Raw genomic sequence first — 27,037 nt, 5'->3', positions numbered from 1 at the left:
TTGTGAAGAATACAGACTGGATGTGGTGCTGGGAACCAAATGTGTCCTCTGCAAAAGCGGTAATTCCTCTTAGCTACTGAGCCATCATCTCTTTAGCCCCAGGGGAAAAAACAACTTTCTTAACAGGATTAATTCAATAGTGATTATACTTGCTTCTTTCCCAAACACAGGAAATTTAACCAGAAGGTTTTAATTAGTATCAAAATATAGTTAAATAATGTTTCTTGTTTTGTTTTAGTCTGGTTTGGTCTTTTTGTTGTTTTCGTCTGCCTTTTATTTTTGATTTTGGTTTTTTGAGAGACAGAGTTTCTCTGTGTAGCCCTGGCTGGCCTGAAACTTGATCTGTAGACCAGGCTGGCCTCAAACTCTTTTTTAATCTACTCATTTAACCCAAGCATATGCAGGCTTTAAGTCTCTAGATAATATAAAACCACAATTCTAAAACAACTGGAATTTGTTTTAAATTAATTATCCTCCCTAAGCATTAAATATGCTCCTAGAGTTTTTAAAACAGCCAGGAAAACTTTTAAAATTCAAAGCCTTGCCGGGCGATGGTGGCGCACGCCTTTAATCCCAGCACTCGGGAGGCAGAGGGAGGCGGATCTCTGTGAGTTTGAGACCAGCCTGGTCTACAGAGCTAGTTCCAGGACAGGCTCCAAAAAGCCACAGAGAAACCCTGTCTCGAAAAAACCAAAAAAAAAAAAAAAAATTCAAAGTCTTATTTATTTCTTTGATTTTTATCTGTTTGTTTGGTGGGTTGGTGGGTTGGTTGGTTGGTTTTTCAAGACAGGGTTTCTCTGTAGCTTTGGAGCCTGTCCTGGAAATAGCTCTTGTAGACCAGGCTGGCCTCAAATTCACAGAGATCCGCCTGCCTCTGCCTCCCTAGTGCTGGGATTAAAGGCCACCACCACCAAGTTAAAATTCAAATTTTAAACTGCAGTTGTGTTACCACTTCTGAACATGAATACACGAGACCACAAAGAACTTTTAACACCATCTGGTGCAATGGGACATGTCTGCAATCACATGAGGTAGAAGCAGATCAAAAGTTTAAGGTCGGCTGCCAGGCGGTAGCGGCACATGCCTTGAATCCCAGCAAGGAGGCAGAAGCAGGCAGATCTCTGTGAGTTTGAGGCTACCCTGGTCTACAAAGCAAGTTCCAGGACAGCCAGAGTTGTTACACAGAGAAACTGTCTCAAAAAAAAAAGTTTAAGGTTAGCCTCAACTGGTTACATGAGGTACTGTCTCAAAATAACAGACAAAAGATTAACAGACATGCTGATTATTACGGCTAAATTCTTTTTTATTATTTATTTATTTAATGTGTGTTCACATGTACAGTGCATATATGGAGGTCAGAGAACAACGTGTAGAATCAGTTCTCTCCTTGTACAGCAGAATGGGTCCCAGGCAGGGCTGAACATCATATTTCTGTCATATGATTCTCTATTATTTGTTTGATTGATTGAGACAAAACCTCCAACTCGAAATTCTCCTGCCTCAACCTCCAGAGTGTTAAATCATAGGTATGTACCATCAGGACTAGCTCCATTATTTTGTTTTAATTAGTAATTATAATTTTTATTTAGAAAACCATGTTTTATTATTTTTATTTTTTGGGGGGTGGAAGTTTGAGGAAAGGTCTTGTGTAACCCAGACTGACCTTCAAATTCAATTCACTATGTAGCCAAGCATGATGCTGACTCCTCATAGTCTGCCTCCAACTCTCAAGGGCTAGGTTTACAGGCACGGATTATGCCAACTCAAAAAACCAACAATTTGCCGGGTGGTGGTGTCGCATGCCTTTAATCCTAGCACTCGGGAGGCAGAGGCAGGCAGATCTCTGTGAGTTCGAGACCAGCCTGGTCTACAAGAGCTAGTTCCAAGACAGGCTCCAAAACCACAGAGAAACCCTGTCTCGAAAAACCAAAAAAAAAAAAAAAAAACCAACAATTTTGAAAACCCCATTTTGAACAGCACTAGAAACTAGGAATAAGCTCACAAAAAAACACAAAAGTGCAAGGACCTGAGTTCAATCCCTAGTGTCACAAAACAAAATAGACCTTAATAACTAAGCACTAAAATTAACTCTGCCACACAATTACACCTACCTGGTTTTCTTATTGTTCTAACCACTGCAAATAAAACGTTCTTTCACTCATGTTAAAGCCGTACAAAAATTGACTTTCCGCTTTGTATGGAGGCTAAAAACCTGGCACTGATAACAAGTCCAGAGTTTTGAAGTCTACTTCTCCAAAGCAAAACTTCAAACCACGTCGTTTTTAGTCCGTTAGTTTTCCTTCACCTTTCACAAAACATTCCACTTCATGTTCAAATTTGAAGACAAGAGATTTGCTAAAAGAATCTGCAAACAAAACTGTTGACTCTCGCCACACACATCCCCCGCCCCCCCCCCCTTAGATTTCGCAATTGAAACTTGCAATCATTTCAGGAGTGTACCCATCAAACAAGAATAGTGCCAGGCAAAGTGACAGGCGAAATCGCATCCCTATAGTTTTGGTGAGACTATCTGGCTTTCATTGAGTACTTTTACTACCTCGTTTTATGTCTTCGGAAAAGCCAAAGGAAAACCCAAACTTAACTCAAAAAACTTGCAAAACAAAACAACCAATTTAGGCCAGTTCTAACGTGGAGATTAGCGCGGGTGGAAAACGAACTTTACTTATGCTTGTCAGCGCCTCAAGGTCGTTCCGAGGGGAAAAAAAAAAACGTTTCAACTCCAAGGCCACACTGCAGCAGTCCAAAACTTTAAGACTGAACAATAAAGCATCCACCGTGGCGCCGATCCCCGCCCGTTAAGACTGACAGGCTCCGGGCTCGGGCTTCCCGGCACCGGAGAGCGCCGCCGCCCGGCACGCCCTGCCGTGCACAGGGCGGAGCTCGACGGGCCAGAGCACCGGGTGCTCCGCATGAGGCCACCGCCCGCTCCAGGAGCCCCGCGCCCCGAACTCGGAGCGGAGGCACCCCGCGGAGCAGCCCCCGTCGCCGTACGAGGAAAGACGGCGGCAGGGACGGGTTGTCACCTCGGAGCCGGAGCACTGGGAGGCGGCGTGGGTGATCACGGAGCGGGTCCAGGGAAAAGTGGACGCCTCACCTGCTCCTCTCGACGCCGCCGCTGCCGTTCGCTGAGGGGACAACATGGAGCCTCCGCCTTCAGCAGAAATAGCAGAGGCGCAAGGGACGCGAGCGGACAGAGGAGGCCCTGGGGGAGAGAAACAGGCGGGGCCTGGACTCCGAGAGCGACGAGAGGGAGGAGAGAAAAGCCCGACGGACGGCGCAGGGCGTGGCGAGGGCGGGAAAGCGCACGCGGCCGAGTCCCGCCACAGTTCTGTGCGCGTGCGTCCGTGCGCGGATCACGACGCGGATACCTGTGACAGCGTACTGGAATCTGGGGTCCATCGGGAATTGTAGTCCGGAGTTCTCTGGGCCCGGCCCCGCTGTCCCGAGTCTTCGCCCTCATATGGGGCGACGAGGAAACGGGGCAGGGGGCGGAGCCGAGCGGGTCGTCTTACCGCTGAACTACAACTCCCAGCAGGCCTTGTAAATGGAGGGGCATGAGCAGGGCTCTCAGGAGACCCTACCGCTAAGGCGGAAACCAGGGCCGGGCTTCGGCTCCCGGTTCCCGCCGGGAGCCCTCACCCCGGCCAGTGTGATGGGGTTTGGTGTTCCTCGCTGTCCAGGACTACAGGTGGTGTAAGAAGGCCACAACCTGGGATGACGTGAGTCTTTGATGATTTTGACTTCACAAGGACAGACCATCGTGACTTCATTACTATCAGTATCATCATCACCCCCAGTTCGTGTCCTCGACAAGTCTTTAGTGAATCATCAGCAATACTGAAATAAGACCTACTAAATTAGTCTCCGTGTGGCACACTGGTAATCTCAGATCTCAGGAGATCAGGGGAGGTGGATGAAGTACCTGCCAGGACTACGGAATGAATTCTTTTCAAAAAAAAAGAAAATTAGCTAGAAAGTCTGCTAGAGTTTCTCAGTTCTAAGCCATGACCCACCTTTTATGAACTTTAGGCTTATAGGACCTTGTTTCAAAGTTGCTTTGTAAAACGATCTTGTTGGAAAATGCTTAATGCTTTAATTCATGCTTGACTTGTGATTGTGAAAATACAATTTGCCTATGCCCGGCAGTGGTGGCCTGTAATCCTAGCACTCGGGAGGTAGCGGCAGCTGGATCTCTGTGAGTTCAAGATCAGTCTGATCTACAAAGCAAGTTTCTGGACAGCCAGAGCTGTTACACAAAGAACCCATCTCAGAAAGGAAGGAAGGAAGGAAGGAAGGAAGGAGGGAGGGAGGGAGAGAGGGAGGGAGGGAGGGAGGGAGGAAGGAAGGAAGGAAGGAAGGAAGGAAGGAAGGAAGATACAATCTGCTGCAATTAAAGAATACTGTTTTCTGAGTTCTAACAAATCCTAACAGATGGAGGTAGATGTCCATCTTCTCCCCAGCCACCACCACCTGTCCTCACCATTGTCTTTTGTTCAGCAAATATTTCTACTTTCTTCCTTCTGCCTACCCAGAACTTCTCTCCAACTACCTCTAGACCCTGCCAAGCCTTTTGGCTATTTTCGCTTCCTATGTAATTAAGCCAGAGGTGATGAAGTCTGCCTTAGCCTACCTAAAGAAGTCCCGTTTACAGTTCTTTAGCCCTGTACTTTTTGATCCCCCCCACACCCCAACTCTCAAGACTGGGATGTTCCCTTCCAGCTTTTAGATTTAAACCCAGATTAGGCCTTCTAGGCTGCTGTGTAGTTGTTTCTTCTAAGACAGACATGACCATTGCTGTCCTGAATCAGCAGCTGTGATCACCCACAGGAGACTCATGGGACCAGGCCTATTTTTTTTTTTTTTTTTTTTTTTTGATTTTCAAGACAGGGTTTCTCCTTAGCTTTTGGTTCCTGTCCTGGAACTAACTCTTGTAGACCAGGCTGGCCTCGAACTCAGATCTGCCTGCCTCTGCCTCCCGAGTGCTGGGATTAAAGGCGTGTGCCACCACCGCCTGGCCGGACCAGGCCTATTAATATCCCCTCATGACGGGGAGGTACATATTCAGGAGCCTTCATGAGCTCCTCAGAGACCCCACTGCTCCCCAGGCTGTACAGGAGATGGAAAGTTGACCAGAAAGAGGGACTCTTCCTTTACTGTAGCTGCCCATAAGTGGCCCAAGGAGCTCCTCAATGGTGCAGGTCTTAGTGAGTCATCCATGCTGCAGATGAGACTCTTAATTTGTATAGTTGCCCATAAATTGCCCAAGAGACTTCCTGGTGATGTAACTGCCTTTGAGTCAGTCACCCATGCACCTATAAGTAGCCCCAATAAACTCAATGGTTCACCAAGCTGGACTTGGATGGAATTCTTTCCTTGGTCTGTCAGCGCCCCTCCCCCCAGGATGAATAGGCCTTTCTTTCCATCTCCCAAGAAAAAAGTCACACAGCATAGGCCAACCTGGGCCAGCAAGAAAGTAGAAGCAAGCATCAGGGGAAGAGATTAGTTCATAAGACAGGACCTACAGGACATGACACAAATCCATTATGTTACATGTCAGATAGAAGAGCCAGAGGTCAATAACTGGGTCAAAATTGCAAGCATTATTGTGAAAGAATATAAAATTATCCACATGCTATCATTCTCCATTTACCTTGCCTAAGCTGTCTTCTTTTAATGATCGTGTATGTGTGTAATTGTAGGCACACATGTGCTACAGTGCACATGTAAGTCAGATGACAACTTTTCAGAAGTTGATTCTCTCCTACATTAAGATTTGTTTGTAATTATTATATGCCTGTATGTGCACATGAGTGTGAGGGCCCATAGAGGCCAGAGGTATTGGGTACCTGATGTGGGATTCCCCTCTGTATGCTGTGAATACCATTCGTGAATAAAGAAACTGCCTTGGCCTGTTGATAGGACGGAACTTAGGTAGGCAGAGAAGACAGAACTGAATGCTGGGAGAAAGGAGGCAGAATCAGAGAGAAGCCATGTAGCCCTGCTAGAGATAGACACGGGAACTTTTCCTGGTAAGCCACAGCCTTATGGTGATACACAGATTAATAGAAATGGGTTAAATTAATATGTAAGAGCCAATAAGAAGCTAGAGCTAATGGGCCAAGCAGTGATTTAATTAATACAGTTCCTGTGTGATTATTTTCGGGGCTGGGCAGCTGGGAACCAACAAGCAGCCTCTTCCAACAGGTACCCTGGAGTTGGAGTTGTAGGTGTTTGTAAGCCACCTGACATGGGTGCTGGGAACCAAACTTGGGTCCTCTGCAAGAACAGCATGCTCTCTAACTGCTGAGCTGTCTTTCCAGCCTCCACCTTGTTTCTGAGGCAGGGTCTCTCCTTTCTGGAGCTCACTGCCTCTGAAAGCTTCCAGAAGACTGCCCTAGCTTAACTCTCCTCTTGCTGTAGGAATGCTGAGAAAGCCACTATAGCTTTTTTTAATGTGGGTTTGGGGATCAAAGTTGAGTTGCCAAGCAGACCGAGTAAGTGCTTTTAATTACCAAGCCATCTTGCTAACTCCTATACTACATTTCTACCAGTGCCTTCTTCGTGGTTTACTTTTTGTTCCCCTTGGTTTTTTTTTAAAGATTTATTTATTTATTATCCATACAGTATTCTCTCTGCATGTACACCTGCAGGCCAGAAAAGGGCACCAGATCTCATTACAGATGATTGTGAGCCACCATGTGGTTGCTGGGAATTGAATTCAGGACCTTTGGAAAAGCAGGCAGTGCTCATAACCACTGAGCCATCTCTCCAGCCCTTCCCCTTGGTTTTTTTGGAACAGGGTTTTTCTGTGTAGCCCTGGCTGTCCTGGGAAAACCACTATCAGACATGCTTTCCCTTGGTAGAAGTTGGTTTCTAAGATGTGACTTAGAATCCTGAAATCTATCTACAATTTATACCATGTTTTCAAAAGTCAAAACCTTCCAAATATGAAGAAAGCTGATGTACTCATGTTGGCCTCAGTGAAGTCACATTTGGGCAGAGCTGACGCTGCACTTATTGCTCACTTCCCAACAGGATGGATTTCAGTGCATTTTTATTGGCAGCTGTTAAAATCAAACAGAGTGTTGTGTTCCATAGCAGAATTAGGTATGTAATATTAAAAGAAGCAGAAAGTTTATGAGCAGGTGGTATAACATACCTTCTTTATTCATTCATTAATACAATCTTTTCTGTTTCTACTTACTACCTGTTTTAAGTACTAATGTTGTAGCTATTTTGTTCAAAACAAACAAAATTCTCCTTTTGGAATTTACATTAAAGACAAAACAATGAAACAAACATCGCTGGGCCTAGTGGTATAGGCCTTTAATCCAAGCACTTGGGAAGCAGAGGCAGGTGGATATATGTGAACTCAAGGCCAGTCTTGTCTACATATCAAGTTCCAGGACAGCCAGAACTACGGGGGGGGGGGGGGGAGGCAGCTCAAGTTCAAAATACCAAATATTGAATCTCATTGCAGCCTGCCTTTAGAAGTGAATCACCTACCATGACTGGAGGTTGACCTTTCCTTGTGGTTTTCTAGAAGGTTACAGGTGATATATACACATTTTTGACATTTTTGAGTGCTTAAGCTTTTGAGTGGTTAAAGCCATTGGATCTGGGGCCAGACTGACTGGCATTAAAATTTAACACTAATGCTCACTAGCTGTGCAAACTCGGGTGAATCAACCTCTCTGAATCTGTTTCATCAGCTACAAGCTAATTCTAATACCCACAGAGTTTTAGATTAAACGAGATGTGTTTGTCCCTGATGACTGCTATATGGTTAGTCCAGAACTGGTGATCATATTTGTGCTGGAAAAGCCAAACAAAGTCATAAATACTTAAGGCACTTATGTTATGAAGCATACAAATAGCAAAATTGTTATCCAAAATAACATCCACTATGACTCAAGATTCCAAAGCTTTCCCAAAATAGTACATTTGTTATGTTTTAGGCACAGTGAGAGGCAGTAATGCTGTATAAGACACATTCCTGTCTTCCACAGACTCGCAGCCTTGTGGGTAAACAGCTAAGCATCATTTCCTACTGATGGTACAGTGACGCCATTTGGCCTCTTATCACCCACTTACAGGACCAATGGCTGGGCAACTCCAAAAGGATAGAATAATGCCTGCCTGGAAATTATTTAAAATCCCCACCTGGGTTTGGGGTGGAACTCTGTGGGAAAACACTTGCCTAGCATGCTCAAAGCCCTAGTTTGGAATCCATTAACACAAAAATAAAATGCCTATCTGGGTTCAAGAGATAGCTTAGTGGTAGAGCACATGTTTAACATGTAGCAGGCCCTGGGTTTGATTCCCAACATCACAAAATAAGATATTGGCACCTTAATTTTCTTGTTTATAAAATAGATTGATGAGTGTTGGGCACAGTGTAGAAGTTTCTGTCCTGCCAGCAGCTCCCAAATAAACACCCTGAGACTTACATTAATTATAATGCTCAGCCGATGATTCAGGCTTGTTACTAACCCTTACAATTTAATCCATTTCTATTCATCTACGTGCTGCCCCAAGGCTCATGGCTTTTCCCTCTATCCCATTTTGTGTAACTCGTTCTGCAACTGGCTGGGGACTCTTCTGACTCTACCCTTCCTCATCCCATCTTTCTCAATTTGGCTTTCCTGTCTAACTTTATCCTGTTCCTATTGACAAGTCAGCTTGTTTATTAAACCAATCAGAGCAACATATATTCACACAGTGTACAGAAGGATTATTCCACAGCACATTAGGTAGCATACGCCTTTAATCTCAGAACTCAGGAGGCAGAGGCAGGTGGACCTCTGAGTTCCAGAAGACTATGAAGGCTGAGACCTGTGTCAAAAACTAAAATAGAGAGATGATCTGGTTACAATAGTCAACTCCACTCCATGGTGTGTTCTAAAGCTGAATTAGCCCCAGCAACAAAAAGAAAAAGAAAAAAAACTCTAGTTACAAATACAGAGGAAGTCCCAGCACTCGGGAGGCAGAGGCAGGCGGATCTCTGTGAGTTCGAGGCCAGCCTGGTCTAAAAGAGCTAGTTCCAGGACAGGAACCAAAAGCTACAGAGAAACCCTGTCTTGAAAAATAAAAAAAAAAAAAAATACAGAGGAAGCTAAAGCAGGAAGATGATTTGAGGCCAGTCAAGAGAAAGACTGCATCTCTTTATAAAGAAATAGGTGAGTTTGACCACCTGAGTTCAAATGAAAGCCAGGGACCCACATAAAACAAGTTGCATTCAGTAGCTCATGTCTATAATCCCAGCACTTCTGTGGGTTTATGGGAGTCAGAGATAGGAGAAGCTCATAGAGCAGCTGGTCAGAGTAGCTGGTAGCTGGCAAAGGATGAGGAATGTTGAAAGTAATTCTGCCTCAACTGGGCAGTGATGGCACACACCTTTAATCCCAGCACTCGGGAGGCAGAGGCAGGAGGATTTCTGTGAGTTCGAGGCCAGCCTGGTCTACATATTTAAACCAAAAGAGCAAAAAGAAAAAAGAAAATTCTCTTTTAAAGGTAGATGTAGATATAGAGTTGCCATACTTATTGATGCTTAATAGAAGATTTTAACCAAGGTTACCTATCTGTGTGTAGCAATGTGGACGAGGTTAGTAATAATAGAAATTACAATATAGTCATGTACCACATAATGACATTTTGATCAATGACAGCAGAAAAAAAAACTGTCATTTAGTGATTTGGGCATTGTAGTACATATCCTCTCATGTGATTAGCTAATTCTGGGCAAACCTACTGAACTGTCAGTCACAAGAAGAGATTGTACATCCTAGTGTAACTAATAACGCCTGCTCATGGCACGCATCATGCTACTTACTATAGTTTATTTAACATCTCAGAGTTTCCTGCTCCTACTTATAAAATGAAAGCAGTGTGCATGTGACACCAGAAGCAGCTTTGTATGTCTTGTGTTCACTGAAATCATTTGATTGCAAAGAGTCATAAGGACCCACATGGACCATCCCATTGAGGTTTCTGAAAATACACTCTCCAGTGTTCCCACAAGAGTAAAACTTCCTGATGACGCCATTCTCTCAACACATCCCTACCCTTAAACAACTCATGAGTGTGCGTGTGTGTGTGTGTGTGTGTGTGTGTGTGTGTGTGTGTTTAGTTCTGGGAATCAACTTCAGGACTCAGCCCTATTCATAGTTCTATTTTTTGTTTTGGGGGGGGCAGTTTGGGGGAGGAAGGAATTAGAAACAGGGTTGTAGCCCTGTCTGTGAAGCCTTGACTGTCCTGGAACTCTATGTAAATCAGGCTTGCCTTGAACTCCTAGAGGGTCACCTGCCTCTGCCTCCACGTGCTGGGATTATCACCTGGCTCATAGTTTTTCATATACATATATATGCTTATATGAATGACAGGTAGATGTTTATAACATGCCTGGTGGCACAGACCTGTAATTCCTGCTATTCAGGAGGCTGAGGCAGGAGAACAAAACATTTGAGGCCAACTTAAGCAACATAATAAGACTTTGTTTCGACACACAAAAAAATTGAAATTCAAAAAGGCTTGTATTGGGGGCTGGAGAGATGGCTCAGCGGTTAAGAGCACTGACTGCTCTTCCCGAGGACCCGGGTTCAATTCCCAGCACCCACATGGCAGTCCACAACTGTCTGAAAATCCAGTTCCAGCGATCTGACACCCTTACACCAATGCACATAAAATAAAGTTAAATAAACCATAGAAAAAATTTTTTTTAAAAAAGGGTTGTATCTGGGCAGGGGTGGTGCACACCTTTAATCCCAGCACTCAGGAGGCAGAGGCAGGCAGATCTCTGAGTTTGAGACCAGCCTGGCCTACACAGCTAGTTCCAGTATAGCCAGAGAGGGCTACAAAGAGAAATCCTGTCTTAAAAAATGCAAAATGGGTGGGAGTGGGGACTGTGGAGCTGGGCAGTGGTGGCACATGGCTTTAAACCCAGGATTTGAGAGACAGAGGTAGGCAGATATCTGAGTTCGAGGCCAGCCTAGTCTAGAGAGTTGAGTTCCAGGACAGCCAGTACTACATAGAGGAACCCTGTCTTCGAAAAATAAAAATTAAAATAAAATAAAGGGGGTGTGGAAATAGTGTATTAGTAGAGGAACCGTCTAGCATGTGAGAGGCACTGGTATCAATCCCTAATACCAGAAAGAAACAAAAAGTAAAGATCAGGAGAAAGGGGAACTTGTACACTCTTAGTAGAGGCACAACTTTTTGCAGCCATATGTAAAACAATAAGAAGTACTTCAAAATACTCCAAGCAGAACGACAGTATGATCCTGCAACCCCCAGTATTGGTTATACAACTGCTGGAAAGCTATCCATCTGATGGAAAAAGATGCCCGTGTTTTGGTTTGTTCTGATTGTTTGAGATGGGGTCTCACGATATTGTTCAGGCTGGCCTCAAATTCTCTGTCTTAGCCTCTTGAGTGCTGGGATTATAGGAGTATGTCAGCACTCCTGGCTTTCCATTATACACAATAGCTAGGATACAGCCAACATGTCTATCAGTGAATGAATTGATACAGAAAATGTTATATATGTGTACAATAAAATATAATTCTGGAATAAAGAAGGAAATCCTGTGATTTGCAGCAACATTTAGGAACTGACAGTCATTATGTTAAGTAAAATAAATCAGTCACAGAAAAGACAAATACCGCATGCTCACTTTAAAATTTTTTATTGGGCTGCGGGGATGGCTCAGTGGTTAAGAGCACATTTGCTCAAAACTACCCACTACAAATTTTCAGAGGATCCAGTGCCCTTCTCTGACCTCTACAGGCTACAGCCTGCATGTGGCATTACACATGAACTCACAAAACTACACACATGCACATGAAAAAAAATTTAGGTCTCTGAGCTGGGCAAGATAGTGTGGGCCTGTGATTCTACTACTTGGGAGCTGGAGAGGGACAGTAACGCAGAGCCTTCAGGCCCAGCCTGAGCCTTGTAGCAAGGCCTAGCTCACAACAAAGCTGAGACATGGCTCTGTGGTAGAACATTTCTTTTTTAAAAATATTTTTATGGTTTATTTAACTTTATTTTATGTGCATTGGTGTGAAGGAGTCAGATCCCCTGCAAATGGATCTTCAGACAGTTGTGAGCTGCCATGTGGGTGCTGGGAATTGAACCTGGGTCCTCTGGAAGAACAGTCAGTTTTCTTAACCACTGAGCCATCTCTCTAGCCCTAGAACATTTCTTAGAGAAACCTTGTCTCAAAAAGTGTGTGTGTGTGTGTGTGTAATAATTTATTCTGAGTCATTTCCCACCTAAAAGTTTTACTGCATTCCTGTTAGCCCAAAGATAAGGCTTCAATTTCCCTTCCTAACCTTCTACTTTAACCTCCAGAATGCTGGGATTGCAGACATCACCACCACACCTGGTATTTTAGGACATAAAACTATCCAGCACAATTGACCCCTTATCAACCTGACACATAAATAAATCACTGTAAAGTCACAACTTTTCTTGTTTATCCCCAGGTCACACATTGAAATAAACATCACAGTAGAAAACATTTTACTAACTTAAAAAAAATCCCACAACCTTACAAATTCAGTCTTTTTTTTAATCCAAATTCTCTGTAAAACTCCAAAGTCTCCTATTCACAAATGTTAAGCCCACAAATGTGGGCTTCTGTAACATAAAAAAAATAAGTACTTTTATACTTCATCAGGGGAAGAACCAGGGCAAATTACAATCTGAACGAAGCAAAACCAAACTCCAACAGTGTAAATAACAACATCCAACGACTGGGACTCACTCACAATCTCCTGGGCTCCTTCAAAGGGCTCAGCTCACTTCTGCAGCTCTGCCCTCTACAGCACCCAGATTGTCTCCTCGGCCTCAGCTGGCTCCACTCCACACCTGCTGCTGTTCTTGGTGGCTATCCCACGGTACTGGCGTCTCCAAAATGCTGGAATCTTCTCTGGAAACTAAGATAAACTTTCACCAATAACCTCTCCTGGGCTCTCTCTCTTCAGGGACTCCAGCATTCCACATAGTGCCAAGCCTCAGCTGCTCACCATGACCCCTTCATGCCTTCAAAATCAGTACCACCTGGGTGACTCATACTACCAAGATCAGCTGCCAGCCTGAGGTACAAACCTTGGCTGTTTCTGGAGCACAGCTTTCTGTGTGCTGATCCTGAGGAAACACTTCCCAGAAGGCTTCACCTCAGTGATATGCTTAATCACATCTGATTTCTTTGACCCATTGTTCCAGCGAAGCCAAAGTTATATTTTAGTGATTCTGGTCTCTCGTTAACCACAGACAATTCTTCAACTCCAGCTGACTCGACACCACAGATTCTTCCCACACAAAGCCTGGTTAAGTCTTTGCTTCTGTCTGACACTTCACAAGCCAGGCCTCCATCATCTGTACTTTCAACATTCTTATCTCCCAAGCTCGTTCAGAAGAGCCCACTGAGCTCTCAACACTCAATGACTTTTCTAGCCCAAAGTTCCAAAGTCCTTAAACAGTCCTCCCAAAAAATATGGTCAGGGCTGTCACAGCAATACCCCACTACACTGGTACCAGTTTGTCTTAGGATTTCTATCGCTGTGAAAAAAACACCATGACCAAAAAGCAAGTTGAGGAGAAAAGGGTTTATTCTGCTTATACTTCCTTATCAATGTTTACCATCGAAGGACATCAGGACAGAAACTCCAGCAGGGCCGGAACCTGGTGGCAGGAACTGACACAGAGACTATGAAGAGATGCTGCTCATTGGCTTGCTCCCGTATATTGCTCAGACTGCGCTCTTATAGAACTCAAGACCTCCCACGCAGGGATGGCCCCACCCACAATGAGTGGTCCCCCATCAATCACTAGTTAAGAAAATGCCCTAGTCTTACCTATAGCAGTATCTTATGAACACATTTTCTTTTACTTTTCTTTTTTCTTTTTTTCTGTAGTCCTGGCTGCCCTGGAACTCTCTCTGTAGACTAGGGACTGGCTTCAAACTCAGAGATCCTCCTGCCTCTATCTCCAGACTGCTCAGATTAAAGGAGTAAGCCACCACTGCCCAGCAGTTTGCTGCATTATTAACTGATGTTGTTGAGTGCCCGAGTAAAATATTTTCCACAGTTATTTTGGGAAATATTCTGGGTGGTTTTCAGAGCATTGCAACAACCAGGATGCTGTATGGGATTTATTTGACCTTAAAATACTGTGTAGGACAGATGAGGTCCACAGCTTGTTCTAGATTTCTACTGGTCAGATCGCTTTCCCCATTGGCAGCAGCCTGCATGCCTAACTCCCCCTCCATGAGTTTGCATCTTGACAGGATTTGCTGAACCTACAATTGAACTTTGGGTCATCAATTGTTGCTTAGCAACATCAAATCCCACAGCTTTGATTTTCATCATTATTATGTACTTTCAAAAAAATTTTTGACTAGAGCTGGGCGGTGGTGGCACACGCCTTTAATCCCAGCTGGGAGGCAGAGGCAGGCGGATCTCTGTGAGTTCGAGACCAGCCTGGTCTACAAGAGCTAGTTCCAGGATAGGCTCCAAAACCACAGAGAAACCCTGTCTCGAAAAACAAAAAAAAAAAATTTGGCTAGAATAGGGAGACTTTGAATTTACCAAGTCAGCCCAGAAGAAGATAGATGAACAAAATCCTATATAAACTGATGCTCAGTTTCAAATATGTTTTTATTTAAGGGCTCATCTTAGGACATGAATAAAATTCCGTAATGTGTATCTGTGCCTCACTTTTAATATCTTATTTTATGCCCTCCCAGTCACAAACAAGATGTTACCTCCTGGTTTTCCTTTCCTCGGAAGCCTTTTTCCCTTCCAAAGTATGTCTTCTCTTCCTCAGAACCTATTCAGAGAAAAAGGCAACCTGAAACCCTCTTTGGGAAGAAAAACAAGATAAAAATATGAAGCTGATTCTGAGACTGCATTGCAATGTGATTGGAATGAGTAATAGTTTCTCATTCTGTTTAGCATTTCTCTCCACCTATCAAATGTGGGACTGTGCCATGTCTGCCTCGGTGAGGCGATATTACGACATGACCAGATAAATAGCACATGGGGGAGGGGATCTGTATATTGTGGCTTTCACTTTTCTTTGGAGTCACAGGTACACGTGGGTGGGTACACGTCAGACAAAAGCTATCAACTAGAATTTATGATTAAAAAAATCACTTGCAACTTATGGAAGCACAAAGGGACCTCGATCGTTGGAACATAATCTGATAACTAGAAAGCTTTCACATAAAGAACCAGAGGGTCGGGAAGAGACAGGGGCTGTGAATCCGCAACGAGGGCTGCAGCGGTCTTAGGGTTTTGGCGCTTAGCCACGCCCCTTACGTCAGGTTTCTAGCCTCCCCCCCCCCCTCTCCCGAGGCTCGCCCCACCCGCGGGGCCTGTCACGCTGCGTCCTTTCCTGCAGGAGCGCAGAGGGACAGTTCCTGCGCCTGCGCATTGTGTCGCTGCGCGCCTCCGAGGCCGCCGCTCGCGCGTCCTCGGGCTCTTTGTGCGCATGCGCGCTCGCACACCTCTCCCCGCGGAGCACGGCTGAGTCAGTCAGTCTGTCGGAGTCAGTCTTCGGGACAGCCTGCGCCCGGTACTTCGGAGAGCCAGCTGCTGGATCGTCCTGTGTCCCCTCCCACTCTCCCGCCCCACGTTTCTCTTCACCACTCTCCCGCCCTTGCTCGTACAGCCATGGCGGAGTCGTCGGCGGCCACTCAGTCCCCGTCAATCTCCTCGTCGTCCTCTGGGGCCGAGCCGTCCGCGCTCGGCAGCGGCGGGAGCCCCGGAGCCTGCCCCGCCCTGGGGGCGAAGAGCTGCGGCTCCTCGTGTGCGGGTGAGGCGCGCGGGGAGCTCGGTCCCTGGGGAGCGCGAGCGACCGGGTCTCCGGGCGGGGGCGGGCGACCCACCCGGGCCGCGGGCGGCTTCGGCCCCGAGGCGGGCGTTTGAGGAACAGGCTAAGGGGGAGGGGAGCGAAGGGCCGAGCCGCGGTGTGGAAATAACGGGGTGTGAAGAAACCAGGTTGGGGGTGGGGAGGTGGTCTAGAGAGAGTGGGCGTAGATGCTGGCTCCCCGCAGGTGAGAACGGATAAAGGCTGGGTGAAGGGAATGGATCGTGTCCGGGAGGCCGGAGAGCCCCGGGTGGAACGGGGCGGGGGCGGGGGGCTGACTTAGTGGAGGATTAGCGAGCTTCAGAGGATTGTGACAGGTGGGTCGTAGGAGAAATAAATGCTGTTAGGATTTTGAGAGGAGTGGTGGTGGAAGGGATGGCGTTGCAGGTTTGCAGACAGGTGTTGACACAATCTTACATTGGGTGATGGTCCAAAAAAATTGTTTTTGTTTGCCAGGAGGATCAAGAAGTTCTATTACCGTTTTGGGCTAAACTGAATGCCAGATTTTTCTGAGGCTCTGAGGTAGAGGAGGCGTGATGAGAATAGCACAGGAAGATTTGGGAGGGAACTGCGGCTAGTCCAAGATGGATCCTTGGCTGCTTCGCAACACAGCCTGCTCTTCACGGGCACATCGTGGGGGTGGGGGCACGCAATGAGTTGCTGTATTCTAGAAGATAATAAACACAGTCATGCAAGCCATCACCATGCTTTGATTTCATGTTTTCGATGGCCTATTCTCGATAGTAGTATAACAAAAGGGAACGTTTACTGCAGGGAAAAAGAGGATAAAATTCAGACAAAGCCTGGGCTGCTTGGACCCCCTTTTCCCTTGTCTGAAAAGACGAGGAGGGACGCTGCCGGCCTCCTTTAGTTTCTATTGTATACGAGTCTGCCTACTGGTGGGAGCTGCCAAGCAAACACCCCTCGTGCAGAGATCTGCAGTGCAGATGCCTTCTTGAGGAAAATATGCCCGCTGGCAGGTGGTGGTTCTTAAAGGAACTGAGTCTTTGGCGGAAAAAAAAAATGCGATTTGTCAAAGGAAGAATTTTGAGAGATTTTAAAAAATGCTTTGTTATCTCCAGCGCACTCTTGGGTTGATCATTCTAATGAACACAACGTTCCTGATCTTAGCATTAAATATTTTCTCTTGTATTTCCTAATACTGACTTTCCACCTGTCTGAGAGCTTTGTTGCCCTGCCGGATCTTCCAGGGAGGTTATAGCCATTTGGGTAAATGGTATGGGAGGAAGCTTCTGCAGATAAAGGAATGAGGCAGCATATTTGGAATCCTGGTTCTATTTAAACCACCAGCATTTCTCCTCCAAATTTTTGTGTTCTGGGCTAACTTCCAAATGAACAGTGGCTTTCTAAAACTTAGCAACTTGGTCCCTTGGCTTTAATTGCATCACTATTTACTGTTTGGTTAGCCTCTTCCTATTCGCAATTTCCAAATTTCTGATAGAGATCTAGGTTTTAGAAGTTGACCGTTTATGCTCAAAATTAGAATTTAAGTATTGAGGAATCATTCTAGCTAGCAGCCAGGGAATTAAAATTTTAGTCCTGACTATGATCAAATGGTGAAAAAAGATTTTTAAGACAAAGCTCAGGCTGGCTTTGAATGCAAGATGATTCTGCCTCAGCCTCCACTGGGACTATAGGTGCATGCTACCACACCTAGCAAGAATCAATATTTTTATTCTTTTAATGCATTAGCTCCCTTGGTGCATCAGAAAAAAAATGTAAGCATATACTGCCACCAAGTGAATTGTATATTAGCAATACAAATAAACTAGCATGCAGTATTTCTGTTAGCCTATGTCTCTGATATCTTTTGCTCATGTCACATTGTCATAATTTTATAATTGCCATTTCCCTGAGTATTTTTGATTCAGTCTCCTTCTGGAACATTCATATCCCAGCAGGCCTTTAACTTGTGGCTAATTTTCTATCTGAGCATTTCAAATTCTGGGATAATAGGCATGAGCCACTATGCCAAACTATCTTGCTTTTTTTGTTGATTTGTTTTATCTTGTTTTAACATACCTCTCTTTGGTTTCTCAAGACAGGGTTTCTCTGTGTAGCCTTCAATGTCCTGAAACTTTAGATTCTCCCAAGTGCTGGGATTGAAGACGTGTGCCACCACCACCCAGTTTACAACATACCTCATTATGATAGTGGGAAAGATGCTAAAATGAGACATTTTTGTCAACAGTGAAATTCATATCTTGAAATGGTATTCTGAGTAGCTGGGTTTGCATACTGCACTTTCCTAATAGTATAAATCCCCCAATATTACCCATTTTTCTTCATTTTAGTATAGAATTGCTATTTTTGACATCAGTTGTAGATATTTTGTCACTATTGACACTTAGTGAGGTTTTCTCTTCCCCTTGTCTGTTTTATGGTACTGTAGATGGATCCTAGGTCCGTGCTTCTGCTAACACACGCTTTACCACTGAGACACACTCCTAGCCCACCACTGGCACTTAAAACAGTGTCTGGCTGTTGTAACTACAGAAGTACTCAATAAGTTTCTGTTGAATGAATCAGGTTTACAAGCTGGAAAGGAACACCTGAAATAGACACTAAATGAATGTCCAATCATAAACTCCTCCCCATTGTCAATTTACTGATATTCAGAGAGCAGTGATAGTTTCAGTGACCCCAGCGCGAGATTCTTTTTTTTTTTTGGTTTTTCGAAACAGGGTTTCTCTGTGGTTTTGGAGCCTGTTCTGGAACTAGCTCTTGTAGACCAGGCTGGTCTCGAACTCACAGAGATCCGCCTGCCTCTGGCTCCCGAGTGCTGGGATTAAAGGCGTGCGCCACCACAGCCCGGCCCAGCGCGAGATTCTTGTTGTTCAGGTGACTACTTGAGAATATAACAGGCTGTCTTAGGGGCCTAGTGAGAGACCAGTGGATAGGGCACTTGCTATTAAGTTAACACCCTAAATTAGAACCCTTGGACCCACGTGGTAGGAGAAAACTGATTCTCACAGTTGTTCTGACCTCCCTAAGCACTACACTCTGCCTTCCTTACACAAGGTTTTTTTTTTAAAAGCTTTATTTTTATTTTTGAGTTTTATGTGTATGGCTGGTTTGTGCCTGCATGCATGTCTGTGCACCACTGCATGCAGTGGCTAGAGGCCAGAAGGGGGCGTCTGATTTCCTGGGACTAAGTTTACAGATGATTGTGAGTCACCTTGTGGGCGTTAGAATTGAACCCAGGTCCTCTGAAAGAGCTGCCCTTAACTGCTCTTAAGCACTGAGCCATCTCTTCACTCCCTCACATAATTTTTTTTTACGTTTAAAAAAAAAATCATATGACCATGCCACGGTGAAATACATTTGTATTCTAACCTGAAGAGTCATTTTTTAAAACGCTGGGTGTGGTGACATATATCTTCAGTCCCATCACTCAAGATGTAGGGGCAGATAGATTTCTGTAAATTAGAGGCCAGCCTGGTCTATATAGAAAGAGTTCCAAGCCAATCAAGACTTCATAATGAGACATTGTCTCAAAAAAAGCAACAACAGAAAACAAAGTCTTTTGAAGTACCTTGGTGAACCTGAATATGGTACCTGTCATTTTCATTTTTGATATTGAGACAGGAGTTTCATCAGCCTGGTGGACAATACTAAGAGACCCTGTCTCAACCAAAGACACTGCAGTGAAGTCACCATTTTTTATAGCCCCTTCCTCCATACTTCTGTTTGTCAGAGAAATAAGATGAAATTTGTTAGTCTAAAATTTAACTTTTTTAAAAATGGCTCCTAAAAATTCTGCTGTGGTTGTAGGAAAAAACATGCAAACATTGCTATGAATCTTGAATTTCATGCTCTTTACTAAGTTTTTAAGTTGTTTTTAGTTAAGAGTAAGTGTTGCTTAATATCCTGAAAAAATCTTTGTCTTTGCTGACCTGTCCAGTAATGAAGTTTAGGAATAGTGGTCTCTGGTTATAGGTAGAAGTGAGTAACTCTGGCCCAGTGTGGCAGGTGCTGAAGAGCAGCAATTCGTGATACTACTCTTAGGGAAGGGGAGGGGCCAGGACGCCTTCCCAGATTTCTGCCTTTGAAGGAGATTTAAGGTAAATGAGACAGAAATATGTAACATTCTTTTTGGAGTGAGAATTGCCCAATACCTATATTGTTAGAATTTATTTTATGTTTATGGGTGTTTTGCTTGCATGTATGTCTGTGCACCTCCTTAGAGGTCAGAAGATGGTGGCTGATGATCTGCAATTGAAGTTACAAACAATTATGAAACCATGTGTTTGCTGGGACTAGAACTCAGGTCCTCTGGAAGGGCATCCAGTGCTCTTAACCGATACCAATCATCTCTCCAGCACTGTGCCTGAATTTAAAATATGTTTTTAATAGTTAATGACATTAAAATTTCACAGTGTGCTAGAAATTACTTTTCTGAAAATTATAATGTCAAAATAAAGCTACATTTCACTTTATGAAATTGGCTCAAATAATAGCTTGGGCAATTGAAAAATATTTTGTTTTAACTATTTGAAACTTTTTTTCCTTTTGGTTTTTTGAGACAGGGTTTCTCAGTATAGCCCTGGCTGTCCTTGAACTCACTTTGTAGACCTGACTGGCCTTGAGCTCACTGAAATCCACCTGCCTTTGCCTCCCAATTGCTGGGATTAAAAGCATGAGCGCTGGCTGGTTTTGGGGTTTTTTGTTTGTTTGTTTTTTATTTATTTATTTTTTGAGATGGTTTCTCTGTGTAACAGCTCTGACTGTCCTGCAGCTCTCTCTGGCTTCGAATTCACAGAGATCCACCTACCTCTGCCTCCAAAGGTGTCCTACACCTTGGGTTTAAGAGTTTTTTTCACTTACTTAATTTTATTTCATGTGCTTAGGTGTTTTGTCTGAGTGAGGGTATCAGATCCCTTGGAACTGGAGTTAGAGAGACAGTTGTGAGCCGCCATGTGGGTACTGAGAATTGAACCCAGGTCCTCTGGAAGAGCAGCCGGTGTTCTTAACCACTGAGTCATCTCTCCAGTCTGAGTTATATCTTTTTTTGGGGGGGAAGGGGGATTCGAGACAGGGTTTCTCTGTGGCTTTGGAACCTGTCCTGGAGCTAGCTCTTGTAGACCAGGCTGACCTCGAACTCACAGAGATCCACCTGCCTCTGCCTGGGAGTGCTGGGATTAAAGGTGTGCACCACCACCGCCCAGCCAGTCTGGGTTATCTCTTAATAACTATTGTTCTTGTTCAAATCCTGTGTCTTAGTTTCTACATCATTAAAATGATGATAATAGTTGGTGTAAAAATGAGGCACACAGAAAGAAAGGGCTTTGCCTAGAGAGAATGTTAGCAAATAGTAGTGACTGGTGTGAAGGCCTACAGTGGAAATCAGCAGTGTGAGCTAGATGTTTTTGCTGTGTATCTTTAAAATCAAACCACTTGAAACATGACTTTTATTAACAATATCTAATACTTGATGCATCTGTAAGTTATAACTTATCTGCACATAGAATAGTAGTTGAATTACAAGTGAAAAAAATCCCAATCATCCTGAACAATAAAAGAAAATTACTGTTTTCCGATGGTACTGAGGTGTGAGTGCAGGAGCTGGCCTGTGCTAGACACAAAGTCCACCAAGGAGCTATATATTCCTTGCCCCCCTTCTTTTTGGTTTTCCAATTCAGGATTTCTCTGTGGAATAGCCCCTGAACTCTCCTCCAAGTCACAGAGATCCACCTGCCTCATACTTCCAAGTGATCCAGCCACTTTTGTAAATATTTATTTTTTAATTTTAATTATGTGTTTGTGTATAGGTATGTATATACAAGTATAGGTTCCCCTAGAGGCCAGATGTGTCAAAGTCCCCTAGAACTAGAATTATAGGTGGTCGTGAACCACCCAGTGTGAGTACTGGGAACTTAACTATAGTCCTCAAAGACATTCTGTGTTCTTAACTGCTGAGCCATCTCTCCAGCCCTCTCTCCAACCATTTAGCAGCTAGGCATGGTGGCTGCATTTGTCTTTAATCCCAACACTTACAAGGCAGAGACAGACAATTCTGTGTGCATTCAAAGTTAACCTGATCTACATTTCCCAGCCTGCCAAAGCAACGTAGAGAGACCATATCTCAAATATTGTAATTGTAATTCTTGCTTGATACCTGTTTTGTTATATGTAATTTTACTGTGTTAAAGTTAAAACCTTCCACAGGGCAGTGATAGAGCATGCCTTTAATCCCAGCACTGAGGAGGTAGAGACAGGAGGATCTCCATGAGTTCCAGGCCAGCCTAGTCTATAAAGTGAGTCCCAGGACAAACTCCAAAAGCTACAGAGAAACCCTATCTTGAAGAAAAGAAAGAAAAAGAACAAAAAAAAGTTAGAACCTTTCTTTTTATTTAGACAGAAAAGGGTAAATGATGTGGGATTCTCCTGTATGCTGTGAATATGTTTTATTACCATTGGTTAATAAAGAAGCCACTTTGTCCTATGACAGGGCAGAATATAGCAAGGCGGGAAATCCAAACAGAGATAGAGGATGAAAGAAACCACAAGCCTCGTTAAATCATAAAATAATAGAAATGGGTTAATTTAAGATATAAGAGCTAGCTGGCAATACACCTAAGCCATCGGCCAAACGGTGTTGTAATTAAAAAAAAAAACTTGTTTCTTAAGTGGTGGCATAATATCAGTATGCTTAAATATTTTCTGTAGCATTCTGGCCATAGTAAATATAGTTTGGATACCTTATAGATGGTTGTCACAGCAGACATATGTAAGAGATAGCAAGAATGGTCATGTCAGAATAGTATACAAACACCCACTGACTTTTTATTATTATTATTCCTGGAAAAGAAAATTTTTCTTTGAATGCTGTTTTCTATTGAGGCTAAATTCATAAGTAATTTAATTACTCAGTTCATAAAAGCACTTGTCTACATAACTTTAATGGATGCACCTTAACTCTAACTGGAAATCTCCAGGTAGTTATTTACAAGGTTTATGGTAGAGTTTCAGTCTCTTTATTTTGTTATTTTTGTTGTTCATTTATTGTTCGCACTGCTTTTGTATTGAACCCTTATTGCTTTTTAGTATTTTAGAGATAGACTAAAAACCATAGCAGGAATGGTGTGTTGATTTGTTGAATTTGGCTGTGAGGAAATTGTTCCTCATGATATGCCAGTCACCTGTTCTACTCGGGTGAGTGTTGCAAGCATTTGTTAAGTGAAGTTTGGTAATGAAGGAATTAGTGACATGGAAAAGAGAAAGTTAAGTTTATCAGTTTTGTTTGAGCCAAGCATTATTTCTGTTGAAAGGCACTTCTCTTTAAAGTAGTTATAGTCTTAAAACTGATCATTTCCTAGTTCTTGCCAAAATTACATTGGTTCCAAATAAGTTTTATGTTAGTGACTATGTGTATAGTAATCATGTATACCTAGTGTGTTTGTGCTTAGCCTTCTAAACTTTACAGACTTTTGAAAAACATAATTGATAAAGTGTTCACCTGCTAAGCTGTGGGTTCAGATCCCAGTACTGCAAAAAATTAAAAAGAAATTATTTTTTTTCATAACTTTCTGGCCAGGTATGATGCCACACATATTTAATCCCAGCTCTTGGGGACAAAGATATGTAGACTTATGTGAGTTCCAGGCCAGCCAGGGCTACATACTGAGATCCTACTTCAAGAAGAGAAAGAGCTGGGCGGTGGTGGCCTTGAATCCCAGCACTGGGAAAGCAGAGGCAGGAGAATCTCTGTAAGTTTGAGGCCAGCCTGAGAGACAGAGCAAGTTCCAGGACAGTCTCCAAAAGGATACAGAGAAACCATCTTGAAAAAAAAACAAAAAAAGGCTGGAGAGATGGCTCAAAGGTTAAGAGCACTGACTGCTCTTCCAGAGGTCCTGAGTTCAATTCCCAGCAACCACATGGTATCTCACAGCCATCTATAATGAGATCTGGTGCCCTCTTCTGGCATACATACATGGAAAAAATATTGTATACATAATAAATAAATAAATCTTTAAAAAAAAAACAAGAAAGAAAAGGTGTTGCCGTTTATTCTAGTTCATTTCTAATAATTATTGAGTATAATTCTAGTTGTTTTAGATTATGTGTTGTTGCAAATGTTTTGGAAGCTATGAACATGCTAACTCAGTTTAAGCTATAACACTATTATTCCTGATTATATCGTGGAAATCCTTTTTACTGTGTATCTGTGACTTATGGAAGGTATATGACTCTTCTGTTGAAGCTCCAGAGAGAACTTCTGTTGCTGTTGGAGACAGGATATCACTGTGTATCCCCTGGCTGTCCTGAACTCTATGTAGACCAGCCTGGCTTCAAACTCCTAGATATCTACCTGCCTCCCAAGTGCTGGGATTAAAGGTGTGCACCACCATCACCTGGCCTCCTTACCTCTTTCCTTAAACTAACTGACTTACTACTTCCTGTAAACACATCTTCCTGTCATAACCAGGAGGGGTACATGTAGGCACTTGGCATATTCCTCATTGGCAGTTTGCCCTTCAGTATGATATATGGAAGGGTATTCTGTAAAACTTCTTAAGCAAAATTAATACAGAACTCTTTTGGTCCTGTTATGTCAAAGTATTTCAACAGTGAGCATTGCTTTTTATTTACATTTAAGGTAGAAATAATTGATAACAGGGATCTTTGCCCAACTGGATATTGGATCTAGGGCTCAGTGAGTACTAGACAAGAATACTGCCACTAAGCTCTCTTTGTAGATCTTATTTTTAGTCAGAGTCTCACCAAGTTGCTCAGGCTGTTCCTGAACTCATTTGTAGCTCAAGCTGTCCTCAGATTCAATCCTCCAGCCTCTGCCTCCAGCAGCTGGGATTACAGGTATATGCCAATAATGGCTGGCTAATATTTCTGATACCTTAACATTTGCCTGTTGCCTTAGGGTTTAAGACATGCCCTTGTGTAACAATTCAATAGCTGAGCATATTATGGCTCTTTGTAAGGATTTCTGGGAGATAGGAAGATAGATATGCAACATAGGCTATCTATTTGAAGGCTATATCCATAGAAGAAAAGCTTGTATTATGTTTATTTGTGAGTCAGGTAACACACACACCAAGTTGGGACACAGACCCAGAGAAATTAAACCATGTATCCAAAGGTTAGTTATAGTGAAGCTGGTACACAGGGCAGAGTCAAGGAATTTAAGGCCCAGTTCTCATTCCCATAGACATATTCACTGCTTCTGTTTAGGATTAGAAGAAACTTGTGCTAAAAGTAATTCAGTCACCTCTTACATTCAGGATCAGTTAAAATTGAAAATCTTAGTTTGGGTCACATAGTTCCCAAGCCAGGTGATTTTGTTTTTACCCCCTTCACTGATTTCTGGTCAAGGTAAATGGTCATTTTCCACATTGTGGAATCCAGTGGTCACTCTGAGTCATCCTTCTTTATGCCCTCTCAGGAGCATAATTAGTCACTCTCTTCTTGACATGGTTTTGGTTTGTTTTCCAGAACACCACAGATGCTCTCACTGATTTTTTTTTTTTAGATTCAGTTGTTTTTTATTTTTATTTTTTCCATGATATTTATTGAGCTCTACATGCTTTCACTGATTTATATAGTTATAATTTATGTTTATGTAGTTTGTGAGATATAACTTTGGTTTTAGCATGGTTGAGACACAGGGTCTCTTAGCTCACGCTAGCTTCCCATCTAAAAGCTAGTCTTGAACTCCTGATCCTCCTAATTGCTAGGATTACAGGCATGTGCACTACCACACTCTGGTAAAACTCACTTTTCTTTAAAGACAAGGTCTCATTATGTAGAACAGACTGGCCTCATAATGAGAGATCTGCCTGCCTCTGACTCCTGAGTGCTAGGATTAAAGGTATGTGCCACCATGCCCAGCTTTAATTTTTTTATTTTTTAATTAAAAATATTTTATGCTGGCACATGACTTCAATCCCAGCACTCGGCGTCAGAGGCAGGTGGACTCTGAGTTTGAGGCCAACCAGGTCTACATAGTGAGTTCCAGTTAGAAGTACATAATAGAGAGACCCTATCTCAAAAAACAAGTATTTTTTGTTTGCATGGATGTTTTACCTGCATGTACGTCTGTCTGTATATTACATGCATGTCTACTGCCTTCAGAAATCAAAAGAGGGCATCAGATCCCCTGGAACTGGAGTTAGAAACAGTTGTGAGATGCTGTGTGGGAACTAGGAACTTACCCTGGTGCTCTCACTCCCAAGCTACCTCTCCAGTCTCCTTAACTTTTCTTTTATCTTCCCCACTTACAAACAGATGCTCTAGTTTCACTTCACAGAACTTTTCTGTTTATGCTAGCCCATCTTATGGTTTAACATACCACCTATTAATTGATGTCTCTCAAATCTTTATCTTCAGTCTTCATGTCTAATAGACATTCCAAACTTACTTGTGTCTTAAGCTGAATTCCTGATCCTTCCTTTATGATGTTCTTTTCACTGTCTTCTCTATCTCAATAAGTGGTTCTTCAACCCTGTTCTTCCTTTACCTAAGTTTTAAAAAAATGTAGCCATTCTTTTTTGTTTCATTTTTCATCAGCGTTGAGTTTACTTTCAGAATATATCCAGAATCTGACCAATTCTCTCAACCTCATCAGATACTAACCTGATCAAGGCTGCTATAAGCAAACTCGTTACACTTGGCTAACTAGTTTCTTCCTGATGTTCTTTTCTCCTATGTCAGCTAGTATAAACCTGTAAAAATATTCAGTTGGATCATGTAATTCCTGGAAAAAGTGCTTGAGTGACTTCATGTCATATTTAGAATCAGTGCCAAAGTCTTCACTGCACTATTTCAGCTACATTGGCTTCCTTACTCTTAGGAAATACTTACCTGTCTTGGAATATTTGCTGTTGACTCTGCCTATAATGTTCTTCCTTCAGTGTAGTAGATCATGGCATGTGCCTCTCTACTATCCCAAATTCACCTGCTGAAACATAACCTCTAAGGTAGCCTTTGGGAGGTCTTGAAGCCATATAGTTGGGATTAGTAGTTTCACAGTGAAGATCCAGAGAGCTTGTGTACACCTTCTACCATGTGAGAACATATCCGAAAATTTCTCTCTGTGGAACGGGGAGAATTACCAGATAATGACTGAATCTACCCTTCCTGAGCTTTCATCTTTGATACTCCAGCC

General features: G+C 43.2%; 2 protein-coding genes across 7 annotated transcripts in view; one reads left to right on the top strand and one right to left on the bottom strand.

Moving 5' to 3' along the window:
- The window catches only part of Atl3 (atlastin GTPase 3), a 44,913-nt gene extending 41,462 nt beyond the window's left edge, over positions 1–3,451 (bottom strand). For 2 of the 3 annotated variants that reach the window (XM_075973398.1, XM_075973396.1), the window contains exon 1: positions 3,116–3,342. Coding sequence is in view for 2 of the 3 variants with exons in the window: in XM_075973396.1 (XP_075829511.1) it covers positions 3,116–3,161 (46 nt within the window). In the remaining variant the exon portion in view is untranslated. Of the gene's footprint in view, positions 1–3,115; positions 3,343–3,389 lie in introns of those variants that run through there. The other variant, XM_075973397.1, reaches the window with a different exon arrangement.
- An 11,981-nt stretch (positions 3,452–15,432) lies between these two features.
- The window catches only part of Rtn3 (reticulon 3), a 58,164-nt gene continuing 46,559 nt past the window's right edge, over positions 15,433–27,037 (top strand). For 2 of the 4 annotated variants that reach the window (XM_075973390.1, XM_075973389.1), the window contains exon 1: positions 15,517–15,840. In XM_075973390.1, the coding sequence (XP_075829505.1) occupies positions 15,699–15,840 (142 nt within the window). In that variant the 5' untranslated portion in view covers positions 15,517–15,698. Of the gene's footprint in view, positions 15,841–27,037 lie in introns of all 4 variants that reach the window. The other 2 variants (XM_075973393.1, XM_075973391.1) reach the window with 2 other exon arrangements.

The sequence above is a fragment of the Microtus pennsylvanicus genome, chromosome 5 (genome assembly GCF_037038515.1).
Source record: "Microtus pennsylvanicus isolate mMicPen1 chromosome 5, mMicPen1.hap1, whole genome shotgun sequence".
NCBI lineage: Eukaryota > Metazoa > Chordata > Mammalia > Rodentia > Cricetidae > Microtus > Microtus pennsylvanicus.
Note: the sequence above shows the minus strand (reverse complement) of the source record. Positions and strands in the feature narration are given on the sequence as shown.